Source organism: Bubalus bubalis, chromosome 4, assembly GCF_019923935.1.
Source record: "Bubalus bubalis isolate 160015118507 breed Murrah chromosome 4, NDDB_SH_1, whole genome shotgun sequence".
In the NCBI taxonomy this organism is placed as follows: domain Eukaryota; kingdom Metazoa; phylum Chordata; class Mammalia; order Artiodactyla; family Bovidae; genus Bubalus; species Bubalus bubalis.
Genome location: NC_059160.1, coordinates 76,366,458 through 76,393,000, shown reverse-complemented (window position 1 = coordinate 76,393,000; position 26,543 = coordinate 76,366,458). Strand labels below are relative to the sequence as shown.

The following is a 26,543-nucleotide window of genomic DNA, read 5'->3' as shown; positions in this document are numbered from 1 at the left end:
GAATGCTACTTTTTTGACAGCAGCATTGGATTCCTGGAAGGCCAGTAACCCAAAGAGAGGTGAGCCACCATCAGGGAAGAAACAGTGCACTTACTGTAAGGAGGAAGAACATTGGGGAAAAGATTGCACCAGGCTAATAAGCAGGAAAGCAATAAAAGAAATTGTGGGCTGATGGCACCCCAGGGAAGGCCAAAACACACATGGCCAATGCAAGTCCATGGCCAGTACAAGTCCTGGTAAAAAGGGACTCTGGGATACCTAATCTAAAATAATACCCTCTGAGACAAGTGGCCCAAAAGGGAATTCAGCGAGTTCTCAAAAAGTTTTTGAAAACAGGACTGATTAAACCTTCCAGGTTCCCGAATAACATACCTTTCCTCCTGGTCAAAAAGCCAAATTGAGCAAAGTATTGCTTTGTCCAAGACTTGAGGGCTGTTAATGAAATAATCCAAGATTTGCACCCTGTAGTACCTAACCTATACACCCTGCTTACAACAATTCCAGGAGAATACAGCTGGTTCTGTTTTGGACTTGTAAGATGCTTTTTTGTTTTGCAATCCTATTACAGGAGAATCACAGCAGCTGTTTGCTTTTGACCTAGAACTCAGGGCAGGACCCAAAAACACAGGTAGTCCAACAATATTGTTGGACAGTCCTGCCTTACAGATTTAAGATTTCTCCTGCCTTGTTTGGAAAAATGCTAGCTAGGGAAACTTCATGTTGGATGAAGGACTCTTATTCCAATATGTGGATGATTTGCTCATAGGAAGCCCTGCATATAATAAGTTGTCTACAAAATACCGTAAGAACCCTGAATTATCTGGAATTGTGGATATAAGTTTTCCCAGAAAAAGGCCCAAGTATGTAAGCAGCAATTCACATACCTAGGTTTTGTCCTTTCCCAAGGACAGTGAAGTCTTTTGCCTGATAGAAAATAGGCAATTGCAGGGCAAGACTCATGGACAGCTGAGAAGGTTTCTGGGAATGGCAGGAGTCTGTCAGATTTGAATACCTAACTTTGGACTTGTAGTAAAACCCTTCTTTGAGGCTTTAAAGGGACAGGATTTTGAGCCCCTACTTGGATTACATGGTGCCGAAAAGCCTTTGAAACAATGAAAACAAAGCGTGTCTCAGCCTTGGGTTTGGGACTACCAGACTTAAAGAAACCTTTCAAATTGTATGTCCATGAGAGACAAAGCACAAGTCTCAGGGTGTTCATTCAAACTCTGGGGAATATCCCTCTATCCATTGCCATGATAGCATCACTTCTCCCACAGATTGATTTGTCAAAATACCAATCAATGTATTCAGAAAAGGACAAGGAGAGGGCCAAAGAGCAGGAGTTCACTCTTGATCATACCTCATCTGGCTGGAAATGTCATGCACAAGGAATTATTTTGACTCCTGAGGCCCTCTTGGATACTGTGCTGCAGTGCATTCATAATAATAAGCATTATGGGAGAGATGCCTCCTTACAATGGATTCAAAAATCAAAAATACATAATGAGGCGTAACCTACAAAGGACCATCCAGCAATCACTCAAAATCGCATGATTTGTGCTAAAAATAACCCAAAGACTGCTGTCAGACCTCCCCAGACGGCAACCCAACACAGAGGAACCTGCCCCACTGAGATCTGGCAAACTTGACTCAAATACCTCAAACTGTAGGCAATTTTAAATACCTGCTAGTATATGTGGATACTTTTTCAGGACGGGTAGAGGGACAGAAAAAGCTTCTAAAGTGGTTAAGGCCTTCTGATGGAAATTATCCCCTGATTTGGACTGCCTAACTCCCTTCAATGTGATGATGGGTCTGCTTTTGTCTTTAGCATAACCCAACCAGTGTCTTCAGTTCACTTGCTCAGTCATGTCTAACTCTTTGCAACCCCATGAACTGCAGCATGCCAGGTCTCCCTGTCCATCACCAACTAACGGAGGCCACCCAAACCCATGTCCATTGAGTCAGTGATGCCATCCAGCCATCTCATCCTCTGTCATCCTCTTCTCCTCCTGCCCTCAATCTTTCCCAGCACCAGGGTCTTTTCAAATGAGTCAGCTCTTTGCATCAGGTGGCCAAAGTATTGGAGTTTCAGCTTCAACATCAGTCCTACCAATGAACACCCAGGACTGATCTCCTTTAGGATGGACTGGTTGGATCTCCTTGCAGTCCATGGGACTCTCAAGAGTCTTCTCCAACACCACAGTTCAAAAGCATCAATTCTTCTGCACTCAGCTTTCTTTATAGTCCAACTCTCACATCATACATGACCACTGGAAAAACCATAGCCTTGACTAGACAGACCTTTGTTCGCAAAGTAATGTCTCTACTTTTTAATATGCTGTCTGGGTTGGTCATAACTTTCCTTCCAAGGAGTAAGCGTCTTTTAATTTCATGGCTGCAGTCACCATCTGCAGTGATTTTGGAGCCCAGAAAAATAAAGTCAGCCACTGTTTCCCCATCTATTTGCCATGAAGTGATGGGACCGGATGCCATGATCTGTTTTCTGAATGTTGAGCTTTAAGCCAACTTTTTCACTCTCCTCTTTCACTAAAGAGGCTCTTTAGTTCTTCTTCACTTTCTGCCATAAGGGTGGTGTCATCTGCATATCTGAGGTTATTGGTATTTCTCCGGCAATCTTGATTCCAGCTTGTGCTTCTTCCAGCCCAGCGTTTCTCATGATGTACTCTGCATATAAATTAAATAAGCAGGGTGACAATATACAGCCTTGACGTACTCCTTTTCCTATTTGGAACCAGTGTGTTGTTCCATGTTCTAACTGTTGCTTCCTGACCTGCATGCAGGTTTCTCAAGAGGCAGGTCAATTTTCCACAATTTATTGTGATCCACACAGTCAAAGGCTTTGGCATAGTCAATAGAGCAGAAATAGATGTCTGAAGAACTGCAAGTTAACTAGAAGCTACATTCACCCTGGAGACCACAATTTATAGGAAAACCCAAGAAAATGAATTATACATTAAAAAGGAACATTGCTAAAATATGTTGAGACCAACTTAACTTGGGATATAGCCTTGCCAGTTGCCCTTATATGGATCAGAACGGCTCCCAGAAGCAGGCTTAAATTAAGCGCCTTCGAAATATTGTATAGTAGGCCATTTCAGGTGTCTGCCCAGGCATAAGAATCTATAAATGCTTTGAAAGATCTAGCAGTTGCCAATTATGTTAAAACTCTGGGCACTGTACTACTACTGTTCATGAGTTTGCTTCCAGCAGGTCTGCCTATCCAGCTGCGATAGCCTTACATCCTTTCTAGGCTGGAGACCGAGTCCTCCTTAAAACCTGGAGAGTACAGGGGCCTGAATACCAGCTGATGGCGAAGTGGACAGGACCACAAGTGATCTTACCTAGCAGGCACTCACCTGTCAAGTTAGCTGCAGTAAAGCTGTGAACTCATCACACTCAGGTTAAAGCAGCCCCACTGTCATCAGAAAATGACCCAACTCCTAAGAGACCTTGAGAGCAGTGGATTTGTGAACACTTAGAAGATTTAAAGTTGCTCTTCAAAAAGGGTAAGTACTGAGCTTAAAATTTTCATTGTAGAAGGAATCTTATCAGATTCAAATAATTGGTAGTTTCAGAAAAAGAATTGTATCACTTACTAAAAATTTTAAGGAATATTCCCAACCTGAAACTCATCAATTCCATTTCACAATCACCCCCTCATCTCCCCCATTCGGCAGGAAGCAGCAAGAAAGATCATTGCCCCCTTTTCCGCACAAGATTATGGAATGGACATTTGACAGTAGGGAATTGTAACGGGGCAGGGCAGGGGCTGGGCTGTTAGAGCAACTGGTCTTGCTCTGCCACTGGCGTCGCAGCACACACCGTCCCCTCCCTCTGTATTAAAAAAAGCCTGAATTTGGATTCAGGGAAGATGGGTTTTTTGAGACACTCGTCTGTCTTCTCCTTGATCTGCTAGCTTTCCAATTAAAGTCATTATTCCTGCCCCAACAGCCTCATTACCAGATTCACTGGCCTGCAAGCAGAGCAAGCTTAGGCTCTGTAACTAATAATGGAAAAATGTAATTCATCATCAGCATTGATTCCTCTCCCCAGAAGCAACCACTTTCAACTTCTTGAGGTTTTTAAAAAATTTACCATCATCTTTCTAAATAATATTTTATTGCTATTTTAAACATTATTGAGTAAGATGAAGACCTACATTTCTTTTATTAAATTATAAAATGCTGTTTTTTTTTTAATTAGTTTCGGCCACGCTGGGTCTTCATTGCTGTGTGCAAGGACTACTCCCTGGTTGCAGTGCACAGGCTTCTCATTGCCATGGCTCCTCTTGTTGCAGAGCATGGACTATAGAACTCACTGGCTCAGTAGTAGTTGCTCCCCAGCATGTGAAATATTCCTGGACTAGGAATCGAACTCATGTCCCCAGCAATGGCAGGCAGATTAACCACTGGATCACCATGGAAGTCCAAATGCTGTTTTTATTTGGATGGTCCGGGACGAGGTCTTGTGAGCTCTGATGGAGACATTTATTTTGTCCTGCTTGCTCACTTTCAGGAGGTTTTGCCTTTCACTCATTCCCCACTCCACACAACACACAGCTGTAGAGATGACTAACATCCTTTTACATAATGGCTTGGTAGAGAGCAAAATCAATCCCAAATATTCCCATTTATTAAGAATAATTTTATACTTTTTCTAAGTTGACCCCATAGGACATTTAAAACAAAATTTTTGTGCTTAAAAATAATGTTTGGCTTTGCATCTGATACCTTTTTCTCCCTTTGGCTGATCTCTTATCAAGTTCTTGTATTTTGGTAATTGTTAACATTGATAGCTGCTTTCAATTTTTAATCTTTTGCACCTTTGCGATGCATGCTAAGAGGGTTAGTTTACCCCAGGGATTGAGAAACCATTGGGAGCCAGATCCAACCTGCCACCTGATTTTATATGACCAGAGAGTTAAGAATGGTTTTTTTACATTTTTAAATGATTAGAAACATAAAAACTGTTGTGATGCATTAAAATTATTTGAAATTTATATTTTTATTTCCATAAAGCTTGGCTGTAACACAATCAAATTCATTTTATACTGAACAACACAAAACAGTCATACAATGGAAAGAGTAGCTGTGACAAACTGTGTAGCCCATAAAGCCTAAAACATTTGCTATCTAATGTTTTACAGAAAAAGGCTGGTGATCCCAGTTTACACTCTTTCCAAGGTCCATCATGAAAAGGGATGTTCAGATTGGACAAATTATTTTAAATCGACCAAGAGTTTATGTTCTTTGTGGGAAAGTTTGCTCTTCTTTCAGGAAACGCACCTCAACCAGATTTCAAATCACACACTGGAATGAGAAGAATTACAAGAAGGTAAGATACCTGCACAGTATTGAAAACAGCTGTTTTTATTACGGGCAAAACCACATTATGTGGAAATAGATTATGATGTCCTCTGGCAGGCAAGCATGAGACTATGGGTGATGGAGAACCCAGGGCTCCTTCCCTGCTGGTCTCTGGAGGGGGCACTGGGGAGGAGAAACAGTCAGGGCTTTTGGATGGGGACTAGGAGGCAGGCTTTGCCACCTGTGGAGTGGAGGCCAGAGCCAGCCAGAAGCAGCCCCTACATGGGGACTCCCAGCAATTTGTCCTTTCTCCAGTGCACGTGTTTCTTACTTTTCCTCCTTTACTGTGTTATTTGGTGTCACCCTGTACCTCCAGGGGCTGAACACTCAAGTTTCACGAACCAGGCTGCATAGGTTTGGGTTTCAACCCTTCCATATATTAGTTTTGTAATTTGGGGTGGGTTCCATATGCCTGCCTACTCTGATCTATAGCAATGTGAGAATAACATGATTTGTTGCTTTAAGCCACTCAGTTTTAAGGTGGCTTGTTGCAGAGCAGCAGATAACCTCAAAACTCCTTTAAAAATACCTTTGAAAAAGCATTTATCCAGTTTTACCTCCATTTTAGTCTCCCTCCATTATTAAAATGTCATGTCCTCTACTGTATCCTCCATGTTGATGTCAGAGTCATTTTTATAAAATGTTGTTTCTCCAATGTTTAAAATCCTTCAAATTCTCTCACCTGACTTAGAATAAAACAAAAACTCTTGCATTCTAAATCTATGGGATGTCTCTAATTTCTCCCTTCTCTATGCCCACAAACCTGCCTTTGCGCTCTATGCTCCAAGCAAATGGAATCTTTGCCATCACTGAACACTGTGATCTTTCTATACTTCTGTGCCTTTGCACTGGGTATTTCTTCTCCCTAAGATATCCTTGGGGAAGGAAATGGCAACCCACTTCAGTATCCTTGCCTGGACAATCCCATGAACAGAAGACCCTGGTGGGCTGTGCAGTCCATGGGGTCGTGAAGAGTCGGACATGACTCAGCGACTAATGCACACACACGATATCCTCTCCATCCTGCCCTAATCCATAAAAACTCTCATCAAACACCTCAGGGATTACCTTCTTCAAAATTTTCTTAAAAACCTTCATTCTCAGGCTGAGTTAGATGCCTTTCCTTTGTACGTGGCCTTTATCACAAATTAAGAATTGGAGTAATTCTTTTTTCAATTCTCCTAAGGTATATAGCTAGTATTATTCTAGACGTATCAGAGAGATTGTAATCTTTTATATATAATTTATATCTTAGGGTTTATTTCTCTGGGGAGAGGAAGGGCACTGCCCCCAGTTAGAATGGCTGTTCTAAACTACAGATTCTTTTGAGAACAAGAATTAACTATCTTCATTACTAACAGAGGGCCTAGTTTGTGCTTATTCATTAAACAAGAACATGTAAATTGTTATTATCTTCAAAGGAACTCAAAGGAAAAATACAGAAATAATCCAAAAAAGTTTTTAATTTCTGAAAATACCCAAGATACCTAAGTGAGATGTGGTCTCTGTCACATCTTAAACTGATCTGTGTGTTCCACAGTGTCTGGTACATAGTAAGCTCCTGATCATTTGTGGACTTGTCTATTCCCTTTACTATTTAAATGATCTACATCTTGAGTTGTACCCAGATAGGCTTTTCAGTGCCACTAGGTGACAACAGGTTTGGAATCCCAGCCTAAGAACTAACTACTAGTTTGAATGACCAAGAAGATAAAAGTTCTTGAGAGTCTGGCAAATACTCAAAATTTCATTTCACTCTGAAACATAATCCTTGACCCATTATATGTTCACTTTGAAAATGGAGGTGGTGATATGAGACTAAGAAATAAAACCTCTTATCATAAAGTCTCAAGAAACGTGTGAAGTATAAATACAGTGAAACTTTAAACAGGTATCCAACCAAACTTTTATTGGGGTTTTATTGCAATCTACTTTCAGCAATAAGGGGAAAGTAATCATAAGAACTCTGATCAGATTTTATTAAACAAAGCAGTTTTTCATGAATGCTTAATGTTAGTTGTATAGTCAAGCTCAGCTTCCAGTATCAACTTGAGTACCTCGTCATGGGAATTAATGCCAGAATGACAACAGTAAGGCATTGCAAGATCCTAAATCATCTAAGATGAAACCATATTTTACATATAATTTTTAGGACAGTATATGAATACTCTACAATAAATAAGGATTTAAAAAAATGTGTTGCTTAGCCCTTGTTGAACTAAATTCAGTTATTAGCTCATTCTTTATGTACTCCAGTTAATAAAGGCTTGATTGTACTTCCAGAACTCTGACTTTCCCAAAGATAAAAAATTAAAGACAAAAATTAAGCTTAAAAGCAACATTCACACTTGTCTTTAAAAGCATGTTCACATCATATACGAGATAATTTCCTCATGCCTGGAAACATGGTTTATGTGGCAGAAAGTCATATACAAAGCATAACTAGAGGGCAATCCTCCCATCTCCATATCCTCCAAAAAGCCACACTTGGCCTCAGTGTAAAAGTTATATTTTATTGCCATGCTACAAAATGTATGAAGTTGGCACTGACAGGGAGAAATAGAGAACAAGGGTGGGGAGGGCAAAAGATGTTGTTACATATACAACAAGGTTTAATCAACAGTGGTAAATTTTGCCAATATTAAAAATGCAAACCAAAATTTAAAATGCTGATATGAAACAGCATTAAAATACCATTTATGCATAGTACAGTATCACTTATGTCTTATTAGAGAAATATGGAATGTTTAGAAATGAAATTAACCATAAGGGGTAAAATTCATATTTCATGTACAATTTGGCAATGGTAGTCCCACTGTTAGACAATTTTTTTATAAAATACAAAATCAAAAATCTAGTAAGCTACCTTTATACAAAGTTGCTATATTTATGCCTTTATGTAGGAAAAAAACATTTATAATGCAAATTAGGACATACAATAATCTTACAATATTATACAATGTAATGAAAATAAAAACATAACACAAAATTTGTCCTTTATAAAATGTATATTTTGCATTTACTAATGCAAATGTGGCACACTGGTGACTACTGTACTATTAATACCAGTCCGTTTCCATGCTATTATTATCCAATTGTCATAGAATTGCAATTGTAATGATGCTACAAAAGACTTTTTATACCAAAAAAACGAAGTGGGGATGGGGAAGAGGGATGTAAAGAAGAGCAAAGACAGGGTGCTGGTTTGGGCAGTGTATATTATGCTATGGTCATAAAATATTTGTTAGTTTTTCAAGCCAAAAACATTTTCTATACATTCTGTGATTTTGTACCAATGCCTTTATTCAAATTTGGCAAACATCAGGGAAAAGGTAATTTAGTACCATATACCTCACATATCAGAGCTAAGAAAAAGATGCCAATACATTAGTTACTTCTGAATGTTGTCTCTGATGGTATGTCTGTTTCAAGGAGATATACATATATATATATGTATATGTGAATATACATATATATTTATACACATACACACTACACATTGCACAAACACTTGGACATTATGGGTTAGGAACAGCACAAGGGGAAATGGGATGTATTTTTTAGCCTGCTAAAACCTTTACCTTGAGGCAAAAATATGGTGGCACATTATTGGGAAATTATGAAAACATAAGGCCCCTGTCCCATTTTTAATAGAACATTATTGAGGTACATTTTTATATGTTGTGCCACTGATATTTTGGGAGGGGGTGTGATAAACACTAGCTTGACTCATTGAACTGTGGGGTCAACATTAATATCTATAAAAACAAAGATTGCTTGGCAAATTTTCTTAAGTCCCAAATGTGATCTATTCTGGATATACTGAGAAGTGAAAAGCTTTTTGCTGAGTCTTCAAAAGTAAAGTGCATGTCTCATCACTCCACAGCAGCAGTAAATAAAAGGAACTATTTGCCAATCTTCCTGGAGGGAGGGAAGGCACCATAATTTCATTTTTAAAGGAAGATGAACCTGGGAAATAAAATACACTGAGAAAAAAACACATGTAATACCCATATCAGTTTCCAACCCTGGTCTGGGATAAAAGCTGCTATGATCCATACAGATAAAAGAGGATTCCATTAGGGAGAAAACACATGATCAATGATTATATTTCCAAAGCCAGAAAGTGGGATCACATGATCTATCAACAGAACAGAGTATCTAAAACTAGGTCTGTCTCAGAAAATCTGAAACATATGGCCACAATTATATCCCAATAAAATATCTCATTCTAAAATGTACCAAGTAATTGGTACATTCTTCCAGGACAGAGCTTAATGCCCATTACTAGACTACAGCAAAGGACAAGTAGTGTTCTACATTACTTTTTATTAAATAGGGACACAGGGGATTTCCAGAGATATCTAGAAATTAATACCAGTTGTATACATCTTCCCTAATACTCGTAGTACCTAAAAATCAAATTCCTAACAGACAAACTGGTCCCATTTTCAATTTTAAAGCACACAGTATTTAAAGCATAAACAGCAATGGTTATATTATAGTTGCTTAAAAAATATAAAAAGTAATCAGAATCTGGAAGGAAAAATGAAAAGGCTGAGAGAAAGAAAGAAAAAAAAAGTACCCAACCTCCAAAATAAGTAAATAGGTCAGCCCTTTCGTTTGGAGGTTAACGTTCGGTCTTGACTGCTTGTTTCCAAGAAAACCATATGCACTGGTTCCATCATAATTCTTATTCCACATTACAAAGATCATCACATAAATTTGGCACAATTAGCAATCTACTCAGAAGAAAGCATAAATGGAACAATACATGAAAATGGAAGCTGCACACCTATACCACTGTACTCTTTTTAGAGAACAGTGAACACTTTAATAAGCACCAAATTCACAGGAAAAAAAAAAATTCTGCTATGCACATAAACCAATGGCACTGAAAATGATAAAGACACCCTTAATAATTTATTTTCTTTATAATGGTCCCACCACCTACTGTCCTATAATTAGGTCATTTATGGGACAGGTTGGATGCTATATGACTGAAACTTTTTTATGCTAAATTAACCTTAATTACATCTGATAAATCCAGATCATAATCTCAGAAACTTCCTCATATTTAGAGGAAATAGTGACATATTTTGCAAGGTTATACAACCTTCTTTCCACTCTACCTTCTCTTGTTTCTCTAGGATTTGGGAAACTGGAAAATTCTTGACTTTCCAAGAGCTAGACATATGGACTCTATAATCAGTTTATATAAACTTCATTTTCAATCCTAAATTATGACACAATCTCATTGCTGTAAGACTTCCACTGTACCTGCTATGCTGGCAATAATCTTAACACTCTATTAAAATCAAGGGATAATCCAAGATCAGCTGTGAGTGAAAGGACAGTAGAGCTGAGGAGCAATCAGTGGGCGAAGTATAACTGCAGCCCTGTGACTGAGGGGATCACTGCTAAAGTGCTGGAGAGTGCCCACAGAGAAGACACAGTACCTTTAGGGAACTTTGCATGTTAAAAGTACTTCCTTTTTTTCCCCCTCTCTTCTCAGCTGCTAAAGAGATCGCCTATGGACACAAGTGAAATTTAAAATTGAGAGAATGCTTTTATCAACATGAAAAGTAAACAGCATATAAATAAATACTGGACAAGGGCAACCCTGTTACAGAATAACAGTTAAGTTCCAAATGAACCTTCAAAACCACAATTGGACAAAAATGCAAACTAAACAACAACGAACATATACCAATTTCAAAACTATGTACAAACTCAAACATTTTAAATTGAAAAAGACATGAAGCAACAAAGTTAGACATCCCAAACACCAAAGGAAAAACTGAAGGTAAATGGTAATCTAATGGCACAAATGCCTCCAGAGGACAATGTTACTGTAAATAATCTGTAGGAGAGAAACTTTCAAGAGATCATGGTTCAGATTTTTCAAATGTTTTTGGATAAAGTGACCTGAGACTGATTCTTGAGCCTGTTTATAATTCTGATTAAGATACTTGGGCATGCCCTTCAAATGACATCGAGATGACGAAACAGAAAATCTCATCTCTTTCTTGCCTTTCAACACACCAACGGCACACCACGTTCATGAATGTAGAACTTTCTAGAAATGCTGAAGGCAAAGGAACTGACTGGTACATAGGAGGTGTGGTACTTCTATTTCCATTACATATGTTTTGGCTCAAGTCAAAAAGCCTACAATTAATGAAATAAAGGATTCCTGATGTTACATGCTGGAGGCCACATACCATGAATAGTGAATCTACAAATAGTACTTTAAAAGCTACAGTTATCTATTAGCAATGCATGTTATCAAGAGGCTCTGTTTTAAATGCCAACCATGACTTACACATGAATGATATACATGAGTTCAGAATCTTGATAAAAATCGACCAGCATGTCACTCACTTCAACTCTCATTTTAAATAGGCACTGTGAAAATGGGAATGCTGCTGTACAGTAATGAGTAGTATATAATGAAATTAGTGTTCTTTTATGAGTACCTGCTCTACATTAATTCCCTTTAAAGAAGCACATGAAATATTCAGAAAAAATTTTTTCTATCAGTCTACAAAAGGAGTTAGTGTTCAGAAATAAAAATGAAGCACTTGCGTCTTCATTTTTTTTAAAAAAAAACTTCACAAAGGTGCAAATAATGTAAATGCTTTCCAGGGCTCACATGGGCAGATCAGTACTATTGTGTCTAGTTTTCCTAGATGTACCATCATCTCGCGGCAGTGCTTTCTGCAAATTGGACATAGCAGCAGTTCTCTCGATGTCTATCACAGCATACAGCTCTGTGCGCCTGGTAGGGGTCTGTGGAAGGGGAGTGGTAGGCGTTTTTGGAGTCTGAGGGTTGTCAGAGTCACTGCCACCTTCCAAGTCAACCTGTATGTAATTGAGCTGCCTGTGTTCTAAACTTGGGCGTCTGATGTCAAAGTTAAAGACTGTCGGCGTACAGTCCCGACGCCTTGAATACTCTATTTTGTGAGCACTTGCCGGCACTGTTACATTCTCTGTATTTACATAGTTATGCATTGGATCTAGATTATTATGGTAGCCATTCAGAGATGGGGTCTTTGGTCCTAAGTTGTCATCTTCATCCCTACTTAGCTTGCGGGCTTCCCAAACAGGAGGCAAAGATGGTAGATTTTCATAGTTTAACAATGCAGTTCTTCTCTGAGCTGAGTTGTTGATATTCTGGGTATCTGAGGTACTGGTGGACGGCAGACGACCTCTCCTGAACCCTGAAGCACTGGGGAGAGATAGGCCATTTAGATTTTCATACACCAGTTTGTTAACAGAGGGCGCATCTCTTCGCTCATCACTGTCATAGCCAGTGTCCCATTCTGTGTTATTTGCACCACTTCCACTGATTTGATCTCTTCCAAGTTGTTCCAGTTTCTCTTTTTCCATTAATTGCTTTTGAACTGGTGTTGGTCCTAAGACAAATTTGACTCCTTCGGGTTCAAGAAGAATCTGAGGGTCCCTGTCCTCAATATTACTTGACTCTTCTTTTGGTGTGTTGCTTTCAGCATTAGAAACTCTCGCCTCCAATGGGACATGCACACTTGTGCGGTTTTTCCGTTCTTCTTGCACACCTGTAGTGTTGACATAGGTATGTACCTAAAACAAAACAGGAAAGTGAGTAGCTTGGTTAAAAGAAAAGAAAAAAGAACAAAAAATCTGCCTGACTATATCAATTAATTAACTTTCTCTTTATGTATATTCTTCAAAGCTTTTGTATCTGTTTTTTACTAATAAAAAGGTTGGGAGGAGGTGGGAGAAATGTAGAAATGTCTTCCTAGCTGGATAAAAGAATAACTACTTTAAAATAGATGTGATGGTGAAACATGATAAGCATTCTATAAAAAGTCAGGAACAAACAGGGATTATTACTTTGATGTTCTAGAAATTCTCATCAGTGCATTAAAACCTGATTTAGAAATAGGAAATAACAAGTATTAAAAAAGAAGAGAGAAATTTATCATTATTTATAGATCATCTGACTATATAAAGAGATAAACCTTATTAGATTTAATAAGAGTTCTATAAGATACATAGATATAAAATAGGTTCCACCTAGTAGGAAATTATTACTATTTAGAAAAGCTCATGGTATTTGGGGGAGATAATATAGACGTCTTTACATAAAATCTGAAAAACAAAAAATAAAATTCAAAAAGAGGGATATTTAATTATAGTAAGAACTCATTTAACAAGTAAAAAATACAAAGAAATGTATTTTAAAACAGTGAAAATTTCTTAATGATAAACAGTTATACTGTTGACAAAAGATAAGTACAGCTAATTAATACACAGACAATGTTCAACCAGGTACATCATTCCTAAAATGAAAACAGACTAGTTGGGAATATTAAAGTGCTCTGTTAAAAACACTGACAAAATCTGCCTTACTGCTAGTAGTGCATTATTTACAAAAACTGTAATATAAAAAGCTTTCCTTTGATGTTATTGTAAGAGAACTGAGCATTAGTTTTGTCCGTCTTCATCTACAGATGCACCTCTCCTGTGGACCCACAAACTTAACTGTAATGCTAAGTTTCCCTCAACACCTATACATACTTGGGTATATGTCAGCAAATATATGCTTTGTCCTCTGATCTTCACTACAAAGGTCATATACAAAAATGGCCACTAAAATTCAAATTGACTAAAACCTTCAAGTGTTGGCATGCTAATACTCTAGCCCCACACAATGCCACTGGACAGCAGCACACGCTTACTTGTTCCTCGGCCACCAGCAAAGGATGCGTAGATTCTTCACCTACTGAGGGCAGGCGGGCACTTCCCACGGAAGGATGTCTGCTGGAAGGATGGGATGAAGCATCTCCGAACGAGGGATATCGGGGATATCCATTGGGTAAGTTCTGAGCAGCAAACCCTGGAGCTGAGTTTGCATTTATTGGTTTCAGAAAGAATGCAGGGGTAGGGCACAGAGAAAAAAATGAATGAGGATATAATCAGAACTGAGAGGTTTAAGGAGGTGTTTCTGGTAAGATACACAAGAAACTAGAGCAAAACAGAACCTCCCTCCACTTTTAACTTTCCACTCACATTTAAAATAATATGAAACACTTTGTGTTTTCATATTTAAAATGTTTATAATTATAGCTAACAGTTTTTCAAAACTCACAACCACTATATTTATGTTAGCCAATGGTAATTTCTAACATGGTATAGATTAAATATCCATAGTCTACAGTTTATAATAGAAGAGGGGAAAATGACACTTACTTGTAGGTGTTCGAGGTGTCCTAGGGACTTCCAATTCTGTCTGATGGTTATTCCTTTCAACCACGGGTTCCTCTACTACATTTATACTATTATTCTGCATAATCTCTTGTAACATATTAAATAATTCTTCTGCACGAGCACACTTAAAGGCAAAGATTCCTACAAATATAAACCAGAAGAAAAAAGATGTCACGACATCTAAAAAAGACAAAGGAGCACATGTCAAAGAACAAAATTATAAAGGAAGCATTCTGTGTACCAATAGCAAGAAAGGCTTTTCAAATAAATGTCTGATAAATTAATTATATTCCCTGTTTCAAAACACAAACCCAAAAGAAAGTTCACAGAATAATTTTCATTTGTCCATGGGTGATGGCTCAAAATAAGGAAGGCAAAAACAAGATTTGCACACTTGCTCTAGTCTGCTTTCTAACAGCAGGGGGAGTCTAACCTATCATTACCACAGGAATCTACCATTTGATAGGCGCTTGCTCTGTGGTTTACAATAGGTACCTTGTTTAATTATTGGGTTACCATTCCACTCTGATACAGAAGGAATTTGATGCAAGAGGTTCCCCAACTTGTCCAAGGAATTTCAAGAAGTAGGTGGCAAAAAAATAAAACTATGTTCTGCTTAACTCCAAAGTTTAAGTTCTTTCCCCTAAGTTATAACAGTAAAAGTGAAAGTTACTCAGTCATGTCAGACTCTTTTGCAACCCCATGGACTAGGCTGTCAGGCTCCTCGGTCCATGGGATTTTCCAGGCAAGAATACTGGAGTGGGCTGCCATGCCCTCCTCCAGAGGATCTTCCCAACCCAGGGATCAAACTCAGGTCTCCCGCATCACAGGCAGATTCTTTCCTGTCTGAGCCACCAGGGAAGCCCTATAACAGTAAAAGTGAAGTGAAAGTGAAGTCGCTCAGTTGTGTCCAACTCTTTGTGACCCCATGGACTGTAGCCTACCACGTGAAAATCCATCCACGGGATTTTCCAAGCAAGAATACTGGAGTGGGTTGCCATTTCCTTTCCCAGAGGATCTTCCCAACCCAGGGATCAAACCCGGATCTCCCACATTGTAAGCAGACACTTTACCGTCTGAGCCACCAGAGAAGTGTTATAACAGTAAAGACAGACAGAAGCAATTTACTGGGACTAATTCATTTACTTACTTCAAATCTTAAAGTTAATATGAGCCAAAATTCTAGACATAGAAAACATGCTTAATAAATGCTTGATAAGTGAATACATAGTGTACTATATGTCCTTTTTAAATAATCCGCTTGAGGATTTTTTTTCATTCAGCATAAAAGTAAAACAGTAATTTAAACATATATAAAATAATTGAATTACAGAATGATATTCAAATATGATGATGTTTGGAGAAAAAATAAAGGCTCTACCTACCTTGTCCAGTTTGACACCTTCGACCACTTTCAAAAGAAAAGAGATTTGAATCATAACCATAGCGTCGGAGGCAGAGGTAGTGCCATTTTACCGAGTCACGTTTGCGAGTGTATAAAATCAGTTCTGTGTCTGTAAGTTCCATTATACCAGAACCTAACTCATTTCCATCATCATCCACATTAATGACCTAAAAAAAAAGTTTAATTAGTGCTAACTTAATGCTCCCTCTCGACAGTCATGCACATATTTCACTAATTTCAGGAAAATGTACTATTGCTGACTGGTTCAGTTATTGTTATTTCATTCAACAACCAATGTTTTTGTATGGCATGGATTACGTAGCAGGGCGATACCTGGTTCATATCTCCAAAGAACTCACATTCCCACTGAGGAGGTAAGATACACAAAGACAAAGTCAACATCACAGAACTGTAAATGCTTAACTAACCTAACAACTGAGTACAATAGACCCTGCAAAATGCAGGAACTACAGCCAAGGGTTGTTAGAGAAGCCTTCACATATGAAGAAAAGGGACTTGAGCTGGGTTTTGGGTATAAGTAAGTTTGCATGCATGCATGTTCTGTCACTAAGTTGTGTCTAACGCTTTGCAGCCCCATGGATAGTACTAATAGCCCACCAGGGTCCTCTGTCCATGGGATTTCCCAGGCAAGAAGGAAATAAAGAGGGTGAGTTGGTGGGTCAGGACTTAGGGGGCGCGACCCTGAAGATACAGTGCTACAGCAGAGACAAGGTACATCTCAGAGAGATCAAGACAGGACTGGCACTGAGTTCTTGTCAGGGAAGGCCTTGCACTACTGAGTTTCAGAAAATGGCCAGAGACTTTAAAGAACAGATAACACTTAGGGAGAATTTACTATACTCCTGGGTTGGGCCAAGTGCTTTACTTGTATTTTGTCATTTAATACCAATCTTAAACTGCAGGTAATACTATTGTCTCCACTGCATACAAATGAACAAAGACTTGGTGACAATGTAACTTGTCAAAGGTCACAGAGCTATGAAGCAAGAAGGTTGTGATTTACACCAAGGTTTATGTGATCCAGAGGCTGATTTATAGCAGACTGAGGTCAGAATATGAGAGGCATTAATGGCTGTGGATGAGTAAGGAATGGAGCACTTAGTGTCTAAGTAACAGAACACCACTGAAGTTTTAGAATAATGAAAGAGAAAGATAAATCTGATGTCAACTGCAGGATGGATCACAGAGGTGACTGGAGGTAGAGTTCAGTTACGAAATTATCCAGGCATTAAACAATGACTGGGAACTAGCGACAGAACTGAAGAGGCACCTATAAAATGGCGTTTTAAAGACAATATTATCAGGTCATTTCAAAGAGGGCTGATGGGACCAAATCCAGGGGCTCTTATCACTGTGACCGAAGATTGAGTTCTCCAGGGGGTGTAACAGTCACTCAATAGTGCTGTTGTTTTGCTGACCGAGATACAAGATTTAGCCACTCATATCCATGACTGATGATACAGGAAGGTAATAAATGTAAATGTCTTCTAAGTTGGGGGAAAAAAAAGGAGAGTATTATCAGAATTGTGTGGTTCTAATTGGATACAGAAGACCAAAGGAAAAGAGGATTTCACAATCAGTAAAAAAATGTTGTCCTTGTTGGTTAAAACAAGAAAAGGAAGAATGGACAAAAAGGAAAATAGAGTCTGAAGATACCAGTGAGGGAATAAGAAGATGTGTTAAGTGAAGTAAAAGAAGAGCATCCAGGTAGGCAGCAAGAGCTACAACTCATCCAGTTTTTACTGACCTTAAACTTGTTCCGATGGTTATCTGGGACAGTGTCTTTATCTGGACAGCTACAACAGCTACCCATGGCTTCTTCAGAAGACCATGTGAGCACTACATGAAAGATAATTTGCAAAAAATTATTAGATATAAGATATGCAAATCACAAAACAGAAAAAGACTCTAGAAATCACCTAATAGTCCTGTATTATTTTAATGAGGAAAATTAAGCCCAGGAAGGTAAATGGCTAGAGCTAGACTTCACACAACTAGCTGGAGAATTTTACTCAGCATCAACTAGAATAATTTTGTTAGGCAGACTTCATAGAAGCCTCAAATTTAGTTTGCAAAAGTCTGCCTATTTTAAAACTATCTAAAAGAAACCAATTTAAGGTTTCATACATAACACTATTATACTTAAGTCATTCATGGAATTAACCCTTTATGGCTTACTAGGATTTCATGTCTATTTTCATTAATAAGTTTCCAAAAAGATGACAGACTTCTGGCTTGGCAAGTATTTTGATTCATACTATGCACTATCGTATTCTTTATGGATCCCTCCAGACAAAAGTGGTTAATAAGACACAAAAACAAATCTGGAATAGTTCATTAAGAGAGAATGACAACTCAAACAGTAACACAGAGAATATTGGCAAAACTCTAAATGTGTCTATCTAATCCCTTCCCACAGAGGGTAAGAGATAAGTGGTTATAGTTACATTAAGTGTTCAAGAACACTCCAAGTGAACAAAGGAAACTTCACTTACAAACAAGGGAAAGAATCAGAATGGATGTGAAAGTATTTGAAAAAAGGGGAAGGGAAGGAAGCATAAGAAGTTACTAAACATTAAAAATACAAAACTGATTAAAGCTTGTCTAGAATTCTTCAGCAGATCTTTACTACCTTCAGGAAAAAAAAAATGCAAAAGCTCAAAAAGTCGTTTACATTATGGTCCTTGTCTACAAGTATCCAGTCTAACCTCTCACTCCTCTCTGCTTCAAGCCGCACCCAGTCATACCAAACAGTTTCCCTAGAGCGTCTTGTTTCCTCACACCTTTCCATGCTGCTCCTTCCTCAAGATTCAACTCAGAAGACAGTGCCTTCAGGAAGCCTTTTCTGACTCCAATCAACTGGGCAAGTTATATTCCTTATGTCCCTTATATCCCCAAAGCACCCTGAGCTTCCCAGTATCACAGCCTCTTTCACGCTGTTTACTTAGTAGAAATTGTGATGGACTGTTCACTTATCAATCTTCTTCCCTCCACTTTGAGCTCCTTTCCAGTAAGGATGGAATTTATTCATTCCTGCTTTCCCTGTGCCTTACATAATAACTAGCACACAGTAGACACTCTAAGTCTCTTGTAAGTTAAATGAACCGCACTAAAGGAAGATAAAGAATGTTGGCAGGTATAAGGATTAAACCAATTAAAAAAAAGTAAACTAGTGCATAAACGAAAAGAAGTGATAAATAAAATAGTAAAGTTAAGACTCATATTTCATGGTGTCCTCACACTAGTCAGAATGGCCATGATTAAAAAGAAGGTGTGGAGAAAAGGGAATCCTACTACACTGTTGGTGGGAATGTAAGTTAGAAGCCACTATGAAAAACAGTATAGAAGTTCTTTTAAAAAAAAGAAAACACACACACAAAACGAAAAATAGAATTGCCATATGATCCAGCAATCCTACTTCTGGGCAAAAATATCTAGAGAAAACTCCAATTTGAAAAGATACCTGCACCCCAATAATCATAACAGCACTAGTTACAACAGCCAAGACATGGAAGCATGCTTAATGTCCGTTTAATGATGAATGGATCAAGATGTGGTATATACACCTTAAAGTGAAAGGTGCTCAGTTGTGTCCGACTCTTTGCGACCCCAAGGACTATACAGTCCATGGAATTCTCCAGGCCAGAATACTTGAGTGGGTAGCTGTTCCCTTCTCCAGGGGATGTTCCCAACCCAGGGATCAAACCCAGGTCTCCTGAATTGTACAATGGAATACTACTCAGCCATAAAAAAGAATGAAATCTGGCCATTTGCAGCAACATGGATGGACCTAGAGATCACTTACTTACTAAGTGAAGTAAGTTGTACAGAGAAAGATAAATAACACATGACATGTCACTTATATGTGGAAACTAAAATGTGACACAAATGAACTTATTTACAAAATAGAAACAGGCTCCCATACATAGAAAAAGAAACTTATGGTTACCAAAGGGCAAAGGGGGTGGAGGGAGGGATAAATTAGAGGAGGTTTAACAGATAAAACAACAACAACAAGGTCCTACTGTATAGAACAGAATTATATTCATTATCTTGTAATAACCTATAATAAAGAAAAGAACCTGAAAAATAAGTATAAATATAATTAAATATAAATAAAATATAAATAAATAATATTTATATAATATTTACATATATATAAACTGAGTCACTTTGCTGTATACCACAAACTAACACAACATTATAAATCAACTATACTTCAATTAAAAGTTAATAAATTTATATAGGGAAAATGTGTGATGACATAACAAATAAAAAATCTTGTTACATAAAGGAAAAAGACAAAGACTCATATTTGATATCTTGTAACTAATATGCCAGCTAAGTATCACGGTGTAAAGATGACAGTCAATTGTGTACCTCTCAAGAGTCATGAGTCTAAAGGCAAAGACAGAGCTGTCAACAGATAATGCATTATGATAAACCTTATATTAGATTATAAGAAGAGTTCTGTGGACACAGAAAGAAGCAACTAACTTTCTGGATTAGGAAGGAAAGGAAACAGCATTTGAGCTGGTACTTTAAAAGGTGAGCAGAAACAGTGTGCTAGGCAAAACAGAAATAGGCACTAGATAAAAAAGTAGGTGCAAAGATAAACGTCCTGAAAGGTGGTGCTATACTCAGGAGAAAGTGAGGGATCCAGTACAACTGGAGTGCAGGGCAGGCTGAAATACAAGCAGGAGCCCAAGTACACATCCTGAACAACAACCTAGGGGTCTGGGATGCCAACTAACTAACCTGAAGCTCACCTGTCCCCACCGCCCCTGCAGTCAGAAGGACATGACTCCACCATGGCACTTATCATACTCTACTGTAATGTTTAGCTGTCTCACCAGCCACTTCACTGTGTTTTCCATGAAGAGAGGAACCTTGTCTTCTGAATTTTCTAGGGCACTAAGCATACTGTTTGACATAGCAGATAATTATTTCATAAAAGTTTAATTTTTAAAAATCAAATAACTAAGTGTTTGGGACTTCCCTGGCAGCCATACTTCCACTGCAGGGGGCACGGGTTCAATCCTTAGTTAGAGAACAAAGATCCCACATGCCAGACAGCACAGCAAAAAAAAAAAAAATTTAGTAAGTGTTTAATAAATTATGAGGAGGCCAAAAGAATATTTTTCAAAAAATTTTAAAGCAGAAAGATGACAGAAACAAAAATACAAAAGTCTTCTTGAAATTGCTTATCCATACTCACCACTAACTCCTCAAGAAAACAAAGAGCTAAATGATTACTACAGTGTGGCTTTTGCTTAAATAAAAAAAGTCTCAAATGAATAGTTTTCAACTATTTCTCAAAAGGAGTAGAAAAACCATTCTTCCACTTGACATCTTCATAGGCTACCTGTTCAGGCAGCACCTCTGATTCTGTCAGGGATATATGAATGGTGATACAATCTCCTTGGGGACTCTATCTACATTGAGTGTTTCAGTTCAGTGCAAATATAATCAATGAAAAGCCTAACATGTGACACGAAATCCTTATATGCCATTGCAAAGAGTACAAATTTCATCCTACACAAGATGGAAAGCCACTTAAGTATTTTAAGCAGAAAGTGAGGTGGTCAGAACTTCATTTTAGATAAAATTTAACCTTGGCTCAGAGGAAGGGAAAGCCAGTTAGAGACTACTGAAAACTGAAATATGCCAAAGACTTAAAACTGGAGCAGCGACAGTAGGAAAGATGAAAATGATGAATTTAAAAAATATTTAGGAAATCAAGTCAGCAGCACTGAGTGTCTAGCTAGGGATACAGGAAGTAAGAGGCAGTTTTCAGTGCAGATAAACGGTGCTGGTTCCATTACCTGAAATAGGAAAAATCTTTTCAGATCTTCAAGAGGAAGTGATAGTGGTTAGTTCAGTATTAGACATGTTAAACTGCGATTCCCAGAGAACAACCAAATGGAGACATGTAATCGAGTTAAGTACATCAGAATGGGCTTGAGGGAAGAGATAAAATATTGGGGCACATGGTATTTGAAACTATAAAACAGAAGATCCTGCTCAAGAACAGGATAAAGAGCAGTCTGCTGAACCTGAAATTCTAGGGAACACAAATGTGTAAATACTAGAGAAAAACAAGTGAAGGAGAAGAAAATCAGAATGGTACAAACTAAGAAAAGAAAGTGTCAAGAAGGAGGGTCCTCTCCATGATGGAGTATTAGGTAGAGGCAGAAGCCATTATGCAGTGAGCAAATGGAAGATGAGGAGTAGTCCTCCAGAAAATAGAAAAGGCTCTTTTAAGAACACAATGAGAAAGGAAAGCCTCAAGTGACAGGGTGTGGTTGGACATGGTTTCAAAAGAAAATACACTTCTTGAGTTATTTATTGTTTTAAGATGACACAGGTTTATGCAGATTTGTAATCAGTATGTCAGTAAAGTTTAAAGAATATAGGAAAAACCAAAGGAAAGAGACAGCCAGAAGACGGATCAAGACAAGCAGGGAGACGAGACTAGAGCTGAGTTCTGGGACCCAGACTCAAAAGTGTGCCCAGAGGAGAAGGAATGCCTTGTGATCTGAGTAGATGTGAAAATGAAAGTCACTCAGTCATGTCCAACGCTTGGTGACCCCATGGACTACACAGTCCATGGAATTCCCCAGGCCAGAATACTGGAGTGGGTAGCCATTCCCTCCTCCAGGGGATCTTCCCAACTCAGGGACTGAACCCAGGTCTCCCACATTGCTGGCAGATTCTTTACCAGCTGAGCCATCAAGGAAGCCCTCTGAGGAGAGAGGGCAGAAAAGAAAGATGAGTGGAACATATCAGAGAAGCTGAAACAGATAATATCCATCATCTTACATTTCTTTTGTAAAACAGGAGGCAAGTTTGCAGAATGAGGGACTTGAGGAGAAGGGTAGGATTTTTCACTGAGGAGCTACACAAGAAAAGCAGCAGGATTATTAAGCAGGCTATGCTGAGACTGAGCAGAAGCTGGAGAGTAAGGAGAGTAAGTAGAAAAATAATATATTTTTCTAGCTGTGCTCAGCAGTCCAGAGGGTAGACAGTTCAACTGACCCAGATCAGAGGGCAAGAGGACAAATAAATGAAAGGATATTGGCAATGTAGGGGTTTGAAGCGATGGGCCAACAGGTCTGCTCAGGAAAGAAGCAAAGAAAGAAGAGGGCTGATGAAACAGGAGAAAACAGAGGGAGGCAAAAAGGAACAGGAGGCCTCAGTATGGTTAAAAAATAGGCTTAATATGAGTGAGAGTCTGAGGCCGTTCTGGTCAATCTTCCAACACAGAAGGAGACTTTTTTTAATGCAGAGTTTTCACCCATGTCTCTGACTCCTCCTCCTGAAGCATAAACTCCCAGGCAGGGGTTAAAACAAGACACTAGATAGTTTACATCTATGACAATCACATTAATACTTGGAGACAATCTGAGTTACCTAAAACCTACTAATATGCATGAATACTGTAAACACTTGATGAGAAACTACATGATCTCATAAACTCATTCAAGTTTATAACTCCGAAAAAACACAAATAGATTTACTACACTCCCTCTAAAGGTAGCCTCTGTTTGGGAAGACCAACATTGCAACAACTGTGCCAGACATTTAAATTAGTACACACTGTCTTCTTAAAGTCAATTGTCCTTATTTTGAGGTCTGGGAGATAACAACGTAGTCTTTTAATCACTCAGTTGTGTCTGACTCTTTGCGAGCCCATGGATTGTAGCCCACCAGGCTCCTCTGCCCATGGCATTCTCCAGGGAAGAATGGGAGTGAATTACCATTCTTTTCTCCTGGGGATCTTCTTGACCCAGGGACTGAACCCAGGCCTCCTGCATTGCAGGCTGATTCTTTACCATCTGAGCTACCAGAGAAGCCCAAAGTGGTATCAGGAGGCAAAATAATTGCATTCAAAATACCATTATGAAAATCTCCAGTTCAAAAAACTATAATTTGTGGACAATGATTTTTAAAAAAGTAAACTTCAACTTACCTAGATCTGGCCATTAATATTCTTAGCCTCTGCTGCAGCATCAGGAGTTTAATCATACTTCAAAACACCATGTTTTCTTTGTTTGCTGACTTAACCTAAAATTAACAAGAAAAAGTCAAGAAATTGTTATTTCTTTAAAAACAGTTTTTCTTATGAGACTTCTGGAAGCACTGTTAGTTCTGTTAATCTATTTAAACAAACTAAATTTTTGTTAAAATGTAGTATTTTTTAATTTTTGTCTAAATTTTTATTAAAATGTAGTATTTTAAAAATTAATATAATGTCTACATGGTACCAATTAACACAGCCTTTTCAAAAGAAAAGTAAAAATGTGGTAGCTCTAAAAGCCCATTTTAGCCAATGGCAGGCTAATTCTCCATCTCCAGTCACTTCTCTTAAACCTCACTGTCACTCCTACTCCCAGAGTTGACTCTAGAATCCACGCTCTGTATCTTCCTAATCCATAAGAGCCCCCAGAATAAAATCAGAAGAGTCAGTCATCAGAAAACAGTATCAACAAGCATGCCATAGAGCCTCAGGACAATGACATAAATTATAGCAATAAATTACAATCTAGAGTTTCAAGAGATTACAATATACTTTTGAAAAACTTCTGGTTAATTTATTCACTTTTTACAACACATGAAAAAAAATCAAATTCAAAGGTGAGCACTAGCATCTACTGAATAGCTATACTATATTAGGCATTATGTTAGGGGGTTTTTTACAAAGCCTCATTTTATTTTATTTATTTATTTTTTTTGAAATTAAACATGTTTTTTAATGTAAAAATAAGTATTTATTTTGTGTATATGGTAGTTCTTAGACCCTGAAAGTGAAATCAAACATCTTAATAAGACAGAGCATGTTATGATTTATACTATATATTAACAAATATGACTGATACCCAAAACAAACATTTCTAAAACCATGAACCCACACACAAACAAAATTTTTCATGCTGGACTTCTAACCTATACATAAAACTGGCAGTTCAGGTAGGAGTTTGCTCACCACTTGTGAGCTGCTGCTACACCCTACATTACGGTGGGCAGCAACCAACTGTGAAACTCAGCAGTTTTTTCTCCCCTCCAGAAGTTTAACATACATCATGCTTTACCTCTAGCTTATAAAACTGTCCACCTAATTCTACCATAAATCGTTCCTCTTACGTGATGTTTGTCCAGCTCTCTAAGAGATTTTAGCCAATTAACTAAGAAAAAAAAAATCTCTTCTTTTTACTTGATCCACTCATAAGCATCCCACAACCCCTATCCTGAAAAGAGTTTATTCATAGTAAACATGATTAAGAGATGTATTCCAATATCAAGGAAAAGTCATAAGTTCTAAAAGGAAGTTAAACATACAAAAGAACCAGTGTGCAAATCTACAAAGCCCTTGATAATATTAAAAATCCTCTGTGAGAAACTCTGGAAAACTTATATTCTCACCTTCAGATCTTTTTTTATTCTAATTTTTTAAATTGTGGGAAAATACACATAAAATTTGCCATCTTACCGATTTTTAAGGGTACAGTTTAGTAGTGTTAAATATATTCACTACTGTACAACCAATCTCAAGAACTCTGAAACTCTACACCCATTAAAAAACAACTCATTTCCCCCCCACCCAAACACTAGCAACCACCATTCTACCTTCTGTTTTCATGAGTTTGACTAAACACATCATATAAGTAAGACTGTACAGTTCAGTTCAGTCGCTCAGTCATGTCCGACTCTTTGTGAGCCCAGAGTGCAGCTAGCCAGGCTTTACCTGTCCTTCACTATCTCCAGAGTTTGCTCAAACTCACATCCATTGACATGAGATGAGACTGTACAGTATTATCTTTTTGTGCCTGCCTTATCTCACTTAGCATAATGTCTTCACGGTTCATCCATGCTGTAATTATGTGTCAGAGTTCCTTTCCTTTTTTTAAAAAAACTTTTTATTTTGCATTGAGGTATAGCCGATTAACAATGCTGTGATAGTTTCAGGTAAACTGAAAAAGGACTCAGCTATATATATACATGCATTCTTGCTCCCCCAAACTCCCCTCCCATCCAGGCTGCCACATACCACTGAGCAGAGTACTTTGTGCTATGCAGTATGTCCTTATTGGTTACCCATTTTAAATACAGCAGGGTGTACAAGTCCATCCCAAACTCCTTAACTATCCCTTCCTCCCAGCAACCATAAGTTCATTCTCTAAGTCTGTGAGTCTGTTTCTGTTTTGTAACTAAGTTCATTTATATCATTTCTTTTTGGATCACATATATCAGGGATATCATACAATATTTCTCTTTCTCTGTCTTACTTCACTCAGTAAGACAATCTCAGGTCCACCCATGTTGCTGCAAATGGCATCATTTCATTCTTTTTAATGGCTGAGTAATACTCCATCGTGTGTATGTACCACACCACACCTTCATCCATTGCTCTGTGGATGGACATTTAGGTTGCTTCTGTGTCCTGGCTATTGTTAATAGTGCTGCAATGAACACTG

General features: G+C 38.1%; 1 protein-coding gene and 1 non-coding gene across 6 annotated transcripts in view; one reads left to right on the top strand and one right to left on the bottom strand.

Moving 5' to 3' along the window:
• Nucleotides 1-7,284: 7,284 nt before the first annotated feature.
• Nucleotides 7,285-26,543, bottom strand: part of FRS2 (fibroblast growth factor receptor substrate 2) — a 105,202-nt gene continuing 85,943 nt past the window's right edge. For all 5 annotated transcript variants that reach the window (XM_006058380.4, XM_006058379.4, XM_025283948.3 and 2 more), the window contains 6 exons: nucleotides 24,041-24,135; nucleotides 17,816-17,907; nucleotides 16,028-16,214; nucleotides 14,625-14,783; nucleotides 14,114-14,277; nucleotides 7,285-12,992 (listed from right to left, as the gene is read on the bottom strand). In XM_006058380.4, the coding sequence (XP_006058442.1) occupies nucleotides 12,042-12,992; nucleotides 14,114-14,277; nucleotides 14,625-14,783; nucleotides 16,028-16,214; nucleotides 17,816-17,881 (1,527 nt within the window). In that variant the 5' untranslated portion in view covers nucleotides 17,882-17,907; nucleotides 24,041-24,135 and the 3' untranslated portion in view covers nucleotides 7,285-12,041. The remainder of the gene's footprint in view (nucleotides 12,993-14,113; nucleotides 14,278-14,624; nucleotides 14,784-16,027; nucleotides 16,215-17,815; nucleotides 17,908-24,040; nucleotides 24,136-26,543) is intronic.
• On the top strand, nucleotides 17,371-17,498 carry LOC112584809. Its single transcript, XR_003109207.1, has one exon. It is a non-coding gene; the product is annotated as a small nucleolar RNA SNORA25 (small nucleolar RNA).